The 9,975-nt window shown below is 36.4% G+C and overlaps 1 protein-coding gene across 1 annotated transcript in view; it reads left to right on the top strand.

The window, feature by feature from the left end:
• The first annotated feature begins 4,106 nt into the window (after positions 1 to 4,106).
• The window catches only part of LOC121911466 (C-type lectin domain family 4 member K-like), a 31,541-nt gene continuing 25,672 nt past the window's right edge, over positions 4,107 to 9,975 (top strand). Inside the window, exons 1-5 of the mRNA XM_042432978.1 lie at positions 4,107 to 4,190; positions 4,405 to 4,494; positions 4,996 to 5,070; positions 8,194 to 8,277; positions 9,515 to 9,589. Of these exons, the coding sequence (XP_042288912.1) occupies positions 4,130 to 4,190; positions 4,405 to 4,494; positions 4,996 to 5,070; positions 8,194 to 8,277; positions 9,515 to 9,589 (385 nt within the window). The 5' untranslated portion in view covers positions 4,107 to 4,129. The remainder of the gene's footprint in view (positions 4,191 to 4,404; positions 4,495 to 4,995; positions 5,071 to 8,193; positions 8,278 to 9,514; positions 9,590 to 9,975) is intronic.

Genomic DNA, 9,975 nt, shown 5'->3' with positions numbered 1-9,975 from the left:
TAGCCTATGAGCATTCATGAGATTTATACAGATTACTCATACATACACCTTGCCTCTTTGGTTTGTAGCTGTATAAGAGCATACGAATAGTTTGCAAATATTAAACAAACTACTCATGGTTACTATGTAACGCTATGTAACTTCTGAAGTGAATTGTCTCTTTGGTTGCGGACATCATCTGATTCTGTTGCAAATAATGCACTCAAATGGCAGTTTTACAGCACGATGCCCTGACTGAAGAGAGAGACGCATTGAAGAGACAGCTGAAAATTTTAGGTGAATACAGTATGAGAATAAAACTAGTCATACCAGTATTCAAGAATCCACAATGTAAGTGAAATAGTGGGCAAATTAAGACAGAACAGCAAAGTCATGCTTGCATTCAGTCATACTTACACTTAAAAAGTGTTATAATCATGTGAAAACGTTAATCATGTTATCACCACATGCTTTGTTGCTGGCATTCAATAACTCTGACAGACAGACCTTTTGACTAATTTTTAGTTAGATCTTTCGGTTATAGCATAAGTCACACACTACTTGCACATGAATTTGTTAATTCGTGTTGATAGTGAGATACTCAGGTTCTTTCTGTTTTTCACTATTCTCAACAAGGATGGGTGTATTTCAACCATAGTGCCTGTTACATTTCTTCAATCAAGAAAACCTGGAAAGAGAGCACAGATGACTGTCTGCTCAAAGGTGCAGACCTGATGATTATCAACAACAAAGAAGAACAACTGTGTTTTTCCGTGTGTGTGTGTGTGTGTGTGTGTGTGTGTGTGTGTGTGTGTGTGTGTGTGTGGATATACCTGTATGAATCGTTGCATAGGAAAGACATAGTACAGACAAAGTCAATCAGTTTTATCTATATTAAACAATTTGTTTCTCTCCTCATAAACAAGAATTTCACAAGCCAGTTCAAGAAGAACATGTGGATTGGACTGACTGACTCAGAGAAAAAGGGGATATGGAAATGGGTGGGGTGGATGGGACTCTGCTGACCACAAGGTTTACACATTTTTAAAATTAAAATTACATCATTGTCTTGTGCAGAAATAAATGTCTTAAATATCTTGCACAGTGCACAAATAACTAACTTGGTCTTTAATCTTAAGGAAAAACATATTGGTAACACATGCAAAAAAGGAAAGATTATGATTTTGAATTGTTCAAAATTCTTAACTTAATTTCATTGATGCATTGATTGCATAATAAAATGCTTATTGGGTTGTGTTATTTGATAAATTTTTGATAAATAAGTTTTGTTATTTTTTATTTCAGCTACTGGGGTCCTAAGGAGCCTAATGGTCTTGGAAAGAAAGATTGTGTGGAAATAAAGTATTATGATTTGGAAAAGAGCTGGAATGATGAAGGATGTCAAGTTTCACACTTCTGGATTTGTGTAGCTGTGCATCCAAACCCAGCAGGCAATATCAGGACAAAAAGATACATTTCTCAATTACAGTCAAACTGAAGCAGTGCTGATATCACATCCAGACTAACCTGACTACAACTGAAAATGTGTCTTTTTCATTTCATTTCACATGTAAACCATGTTTTCACATTTAGTCAGCTTAATGAGGACCGAGCCAGAAAAGTTATTGCTGCATAGATTCAAATATCCAGCTATAAGTTCACTGCTTTGGTTGTAGAAAATAATGGCTGTAATGTATTATCTGTAATGTGATTCAGATACATATAAACATACGTTTTAAATGTGTAAATGTCTTAAACATCAACTGGAAGTCACTCTCCAGTCACCAAGGAAGACTTGGGGCTTTAACCACCAAAATCTTACACATTTCAAGTGAGCCCTGCCTGTGACAAGTAACCACTGTGATCATGCAAATGCAAGCTTCTTACAGTCAATGACCTCTCAGTGAGTTTTTATGTGTTCAATAAACATAGATTAAACAAACATATAATTATGCCCTCAATTTGACAATGTAAGGGATAATTTGTCCTTTTATTCAGATAACAACCTGAGCAATTTAGTTTTAAGAAATATAGCAATAAGCTTTGGCTGCACCGGATACAGTTGCCCCTTTAACACCTCAAACAGTGAAATCTTGTCAAATCATCTCCTTGGAAAATGAGGACATCTGTATCCTTAAAAGAACATGCAGGAAAACACAGCAGAGTTTCTGTAAAGTCCATGTCCACCACTCATAAAAGACTTACTTGCCATATAAAGTAAAAAAATAAAAGTGTCAATAGATCAATATTTGTTTATCCCTGCCAGTTTTTATCTACCACCACTGACCTGTCATATTAATTCTCCAACTATCATCTGCTGCTGACTGTGATTCATTTTAAACTCTCATCCAGAAACTTGACTTGATCTCCACTAAAGAGTTCTAAAAGGTGATGACCAACATGTACGACTTTCTATGACAGCAACACTTACAAGAAACCCTTGTGTGGCTTCCCCTCAGCATGAGTGTATTTATACACCATGAATACATAGTGTTACGTGGTCTGCTCTGACTGCCAGAGCGGCAGTCAACATCCATTGTATGGAGAAGTTCATGTTGAGGAAGAATGGCAAATAAGGAAGACCAAAACTTATACTATATTATGTATTAAACTCTGCATGGAGTGGATTGAACCTGCATCATCATGTTTGTAAGACAGACATGCTATGCACTGAGCTAACATATCATACAACAATACCAGGCCAGATTCTGCTATTTAGTCTGTCAATTGCATGAAATTGACAAAAAAGCAGTTGAGCTCAGCTCATTAAGCAGATTGACATCACCTGGACTCCTTCATCCTTCAACTCTACTGAGCTCTGCCCTAAGCGGGGCTCAAAACTCACAACCTTTGGATCTAAAAGGAGTTGAGAAGTTACATGAGCTTAAACCACTGGACTACTCACTGGATCTGTGAATTTGGAAAAGATGTATTTAACAAGAATAGCAATCCACATTTTAGGTAATAATGTTAATGTAAGCTAAAGGGGAGTTGACTTACGGTACATGTTAGAGATGGAAAGCAACTTTGTACATGACAGCAATATTATGAGGAGCACTACAGGGAGCAGGTATTGAACACACCACCTTGTCATCTAAGGGATAGTTGATTATGAGAGCAGTGTTCTAAACCACTGAGCCAAGAGATCTTCCTATCAATGAGAGGAAAAAATCTCCATTTTGATGAGGAAAATGTATTTGTCTCAAACTAGAGCTTGAAGCCCAGATATTTGTACATCATTAGTGAAAGCAAGACTAGTTTAACATGAGAATGAATGATATGTGTAAAAAGTATTTGAAGGAAGAGAGAACCTGTAAGTTTAAGAAACTGGAGTGAGAGGAGACACACATCCTGCAGACTGTATTGCAGTCAATGAGAACATGACAGGGACTCTCTATCAATTAAGGTTCAGATCTCAAAAACTATAAGTCCTATTTGAAATGTATTTACATGTGAGAGAGAGGAGGCTTGTGGCAACATACTGAGGCAAGATATGTGCTTGAGGAGTTTAAATTGTGGGAGTGACAGCAGTTTAGAAAAACATTTCTGGTCTAAAATTATCTGTGCTCTCCACTGTACCTGATCACATGACACACTGGTGAGACCTGCAAAATGTCTGAAACACCCCTGACTTTGGGCTTAAACTACAAAAGATATCACTAAACAATCTGATCACTTTGAAAGCTCAAAGTTTTGTGAACTTTTTACAGTTTGAATGGCGTCTGTACGATAAGGGACTTCCGAGCACTTGAGTGTCAAAGTGACCAAGGTTCCAACTCAGTTGGACGGTTCGTCCCATAGACTGCCATTATAAATTTTAATGTTTTAAAAAATTATATAAAATCGCTGAAACATGTTACATTCCAGAAAAATACAAGCACACATCTGCTGAATGAGTTGCACAGATTGACAGTTGATTGTGTGATTGCTTCCAGCAACCACACAATTATGTATTTTATCATCTTGTATCTATGTCTTGCTGCAAAACCAATTTCCCTCTGGGAACAAATAAAGGTGGAAGTTGAGACCCAAACTGTGTTTCTGAAGAAGCAGAGATAAAAAATAGAAAAAAGGAAGCAGAGGAAGATCTGTTGCTGTTCCAAGGAAATATCGTCATACGTATTTGTCTAACCCAAGTAGATAAAATTTGATGCTGAGCCGCAACGTTGCAGACGGTGAAGACGGTGAAATGATGGCTGCTGCAGAGCCTGGTGAGACAGAAATCTTATAACTAAACAAACATCTTTAGGCTCTGTTTTAACCTTATTGGCAAATAATGTAATCATACTGTAAACATTAATCTTTTCTATTTACAATATCTAAATGTAAACATGAAATGCAAAGTTTGATGGCTAAGTGTTTGTGTTCATCGTTAGGCTGAGAGACATAATAATTACTCTGAGTCTGTGTGATTTCTGCACCCAGGGAGAAAACCGTACAGAGGGGTTGTTGTGAGCCTTGGACTCCTGTGTATCTTACAAGCTGCTCTCATCATTTTCCTGTGTCTTGCTCTCTGTGAGTCCTTTTGAATTGTGTTTGTACGTCTACCCTGAGTCTCCCCTGCATTGAAGTTCACCATCTGATTATTATATATAGGACTGTAAAGTCTTAAGTGTGTACTGTTACATATTTCTGTCCAAACATAACAGTTTCTAAAAGATCTGTCCTGTTTGGTATTGCAGAAAAAAATGTGTTTGGCTGACATTCAGAGAGAGATACAAGTTTGTGGGCCTTTAGAATCACAAAGCAAAATAATATTAAAACTACTGTTACAACAAAGCTGTAAGATCAAGTAAGAAGGGTTTGGATCACATTTTGGGCCGTTAAGAAATTAAACCAATGTCAGAATTTTCAGCCTGTAAATCTGCTTATATATTAAATGGAAATTCAGTTTTAAAATGGAGTGTCTCTTATGTTTTGGTCATGCTGTAATTCTGTTGCAACTGATGGTAATCTCTCTGTTGTAAATGGCCAACTTATTGCACAATTTGCATGAAAGTCTTTCTTCTCTTTCAGACTGTTCTTACAGTACCAGCTACAAATGCCTGACCGAAGAAAGAGACACGTTGAAGAGGAACCTGAGTGACTGTGGTTAGTACAGTGATGAATTACACCAATAACAAGAACTTGTATCCGAAGTTGTATAAGTGTAATATTTAGAAAATGCTTCATGTCAGATGAAAGCTGCCATTTAAATGTTGTCAGTGCCAGAAAGACTGGTATCATGATCCACTGATGTGCATGGGTTCAGTTTGGGACCAAGAGTTTTTAAGTTCCTGAAATGTGTCACTGAATTAGTTGCTCTTGCAACAGCCAACTGGCCAACAGTGATTCATTCATGGTTGAGCATCAATGGCATCCAATTATTGAATTAAATAAAACTTATATTATATTACAAGCTATGATGATCACGATCACTTGCTCTGACTGCTTCTTAAATGTTCCAGTCTACATATATTTTCATCAGTGTGTAGATCACACAGTGGTTGACTGACTTTTAAAGAAAGAGGTACATGAATGGGAAAGTTTATAATCAGAAACAATCAGAAAGTTTAATAGCAGTAACACAACTGATGGCTGTTTAATTAATGCAAAGCTTGTGTGATACTATACCACTGAGAAAGAAGAGGATGGAACATTAAAGCTTTTAGTTCATGCTATTAATTTTGGCCATCAAAGTAAAAATTAAACCCCAGTCAAAATGTTCTGCTTTTAGTCTTGCAGATATAAAGTCGCATTTATCACCTTGGCTTTGTATGAGGGAATGGTTTATGTACAGTATAACAATATTAAACTTTAAACAATTTCCATATTGTTTTAAAGTACATCATCTCTGTACTTGTGGACATGCTTTGATGCTGTTGCATGACAGCTTCATGTTACTCTTTCTGCTCTCAGATAACAAGACACTGGACCTTGAGGCCAGCTTTAAAACCCTCCCTGAGGAGAGAAATGAGCTGAAGAAGAATCTGACTGACTTTGGTAAGTGTGAAAATTAAACTGCACCAAGCAATCACAAAAGGTTTTGCAGTCCATTTGTCACACATGACAACATGAGCAGCAGAGAAGATTGATATGCAGCCATGTTATGTGCTGTTGTCTCAGCCGACTACTCGTTCTCTGGAAACAATGTCAGCATTATGTGTTGTGTGATGTAAAGGCAAAAAATCTGATTTGATTGATAAAAAAATCATTTTAACTCAGATTTCATCATCATCTAGTGTGAAAGTGGTGTGAATCTTATTGTGAATGGTTGACAACTATTTATATTATTCATATGGTAAAAATCCTAATATTGACTGTTAATGTTAAAAAAAATCAACCAATGTCATTAGTAATGATGGACTGATGTCGATTTATTGGGATATAGCTGATAAACAAATGACAATAATGTACATTTGAACTGATTGATTCTCTTTAAATCTGTTATTAACTGATCATGTAATCATTGTTTATTTAGGGTGTTACATATTTGTCAAAGTTAGATGTTAAAGGACAGGTTCACAGTTTTTCAAGTCTCTCTTAAAACAACAGCCAGGAACCCAAATGAACATTGAAGCAGGTTTTGCTCGCTGTAATTATTCCTCCTGTTCATACTGACTATTAGAAGATCCCCTCCAAACGTGTTTACAGTGTAAGTGATGGGGGACAAAATCCACAGTCCGTGTTTGAGCAAAGATGTATTTAAAAGTTTATCTGAAGATAATATGATGCTTCAGTCACCTGAGTTAGTCAAATGAAGCAGATATCTTCCACAGTTTCAGTCGTTTTTAATTAAAAATTTCCCTCTTTGGGCCTCGATGGACAGTGTTTTCCTGTTCAGCTGCAGCGGAAGGATCGTAACAAAAAGAGGGAATTTGGCACTAAAAAAACAGTAACAATTGACTTGATTTGATTAATTTGTGCAGCTGTGTGCAGTTTCTAAAAGTTCTGTCCTGTTTGGTATTGCAGAAAAAATGTGTTTGGCTGACATTCAGAGAGAGATACAAGTTTGTGGGCCTTTAGAATCACAAAGCAAAATAACCGTTAAGAAATTAAACCAATGTCAGAATTTTCAGCCTGTAAATCTGCTTATATATTAAATGGAAATTCAGTTTTAAAATGAAATGTCTCCTATGTTGTGGTCATGCTGTAATTCTGTTGCAACTGATGGTAATCTCTCTGTTGTAAATGGCCAACTTATTGCACAATTTGCATGAAAGTCTTTCTTCTCTTTCAGACCATTCTTACAGTACCAGCTACAAACGCCTGACCGAAGAAAGAGACACGTTGAAGAGGAAGCTGAGTGACTATGGTTAGTACAGTGATGAATTACACCAATAACAAGGACTTGTATCCAAAGTTGTATAAGTATAACATTTAGAAAATGCTTCATGTCAGATGAAAGCTGCCATTTAAATGTTGTCAGTGCCAGAAAGACTGGTATCATGATCCACTGATGTACATGGGTTCAGTTTGGGACCAAGAGTTCATAAGTTCCTGAAATGTGTCACTGAGTTAGTTGCTCTTGCAACAGCCAACTGGCCAACAGTGATTCATTCATGGGTGAGCATCAATGGCATCCAATTATTGAATTAAATAAAACTTATATTATATTACAAGCTATGATGATCACGATCACTTGCTCTGACTGCTTCCTAAATGTTCCAGTCTACATATATTTTCATCAATGTGTAGATCACTTGATCAATGACAACATAGACCTCACCTCAGTTTGTGTTCTCAGGCTACGTTGCAGTCTCTGATATTATCTTCTGTTTGGCAGCACATAAGAGTTTGTGGTTGACTGACTTTTAAAGACAGAGGTACATGTATGGGAAAGTTTATAATCAGAAACAATCAGAAAGTTTAATAGCAGTAACACAACTGATGGCTGTTTAATTAATGCAAAGCTTGTGTGATACTATACCACTGAGAAAGAAGAGGATGGAACATTAAAGCTTTTAGTTCATGCTATTAATTTTGGCCATCAAAGTAAAAATTAAACCCCAGTCAAAATGTTCTGCTTTTAGTCTTGCAGATATGAAGTCACATTTATCACCTTGGCTTTGTATGAGGGAATGGTTTATGTACAGTACAACAATATTAAACTTTACCTTTCATTAATAATTAAAACACAATTTCCATATTGTTTTAAAGTACATCATCTCTGTACTTGTGGACATGCTTTGATGCTGTTGTATGACAGCTTCATATTACTCTTTCTGCTCTCAGATAAGAAGACACTGGACCTTGAGGCCAGCTTTAAAACCCTCACTGAGGAGAGAGATGAGCTGAAGAAGAATCTGACTGACTCGGGTAAGTGTGAAAATTAAACTGCACCAAGCAATCACAAAAGGTTTTGCAGTCCATTTGTCACACATGATAACATGAGCAGCAGAGAAGATTGATATGCAGCCATGTTATGTGCTGTTGTCTCAGCCAACTACTCGTGCTCTGGAAACAATGTCAGCATTATGTGTTGTGTGATGTAAAGGAAAAAAATCTGATTTGATTGATAAAAAAATCATTTGACTCAGATTTCATCATCATCTAGTGTGAAAGTGGTGTGAATCTTATTGTGAATGGTTGACAACTATTTATATTATTCATATGGTAAAAATCCTAATATTGACTGTTAATGTTAAAAAAATAAACCAATGTCATTAGTAATGATGGACTGTTGTCTATTTATTGGGATATAGCTGATAAACAAATGACAATAATGTACATTTGAACTGATTGATTCTCTTTAAATCTGTTATTAACTGATCATGTAATCATTGTTTATTTAGGGTGTTACATATTTGTCAAAGTTAGATGTTAAAGGACGGGTTCACAGTTTTTCAAGTCTCTCTTAAAACAACAGCCAGGAACCCAAATGAACATTGAAGCAGGTTTTGCTCGCTGTAATCATTCCTCCTGTTCATACTGACTATTAGAAGATCCCCTCCAAACGTATTTACAGTGTAAGTGATGGGGGACAAAATCCACAGTCCTCGTTTGAGCAAAGATGTATTTAAAAGTTTATCTTAAGATAATATGATGCTTCAGTCACCTTAGTTAGTCAAATGAAGCAGATATCTTCCACAGTTTCAGTCTTTTTTAATTAAAAGTTTCCCTCTTTGGGTCTCGATGGACAGTGTTTTCCTGTTCAGCTGCAGCGGAAGGATCGTAACAAAAAGAGGGAGTTTTGCACTAAAAAAACAGTAACAATTGACTTGATTTGATTAATTTGTGCAGCTGTGTGCAGTTTCTAAAAGTTCTGTCCTGTTTGGTATTGCAGAAAAAACATGTGTTTGGCTGACATTCAGGGAGAGATACAAGTTTGTGGGCCTTTAGAATCGCAAAGCAAAATAACTGTTAAGAAATTAAACCAATGTCAGAATTTTCAGCCTGTAAATCTGCTTATATATTAAATGGAAATTCAGTTTTAAAACGAAGTGTCTCCTATGTTGTGGTCATGCTGTAATTCTGTTGCAACTGATGGTAATCTCTCTGTTGTAAATGGCCAACTTATTGCACAATTTGCATGAAAGTCTTTCTTCTCTTTCAGACCATTCTTACAGTACCAGCTACAAACACCTGACCGAAGAAAGAGACACGTTGAAGAAGAACCTGAGTGACTGTGGTTAGTACAGTGATAAACTACACCAATAACAAGGACTTGTATCCAAAGTTGTATAAGTATAACATTTAGAAAATGCTTCATGTCAGATGAAAGCTGCCATTTAAATGTTGTCAGTGCCAGAAAGACTGGTATCATGATCCACTGATGTACATGGGTTCAGTTTGGGACCAAGAGTTTATAAGTTCCTGAAATGTGTCACTGAGTTAGTTGCTCTTGCAACAGCCAACTGGCCATCAGTGATTCATTCATGGTTGAGCATCAATGGCATCCAATTATTGAATTAAATAAAAATTATATTATATTACGAGCTATGATGATCATGATCACTTGCTCTGACTGCTTCCTAAATGTTCCAGTCTACATATATTTTCATCAGTGTGTAGATC

Source organism: Thunnus maccoyii, chromosome 2 (assembly GCF_910596095.1).
Source record: "Thunnus maccoyii chromosome 2, fThuMac1.1, whole genome shotgun sequence".
Classification (NCBI taxonomy): domain Eukaryota; kingdom Metazoa; phylum Chordata; class Actinopteri; order Scombriformes; family Scombridae; genus Thunnus; species Thunnus maccoyii.
Note: the sequence above shows the minus strand (reverse complement) of the source record. Positions and strands in the feature narration are given on the sequence as shown.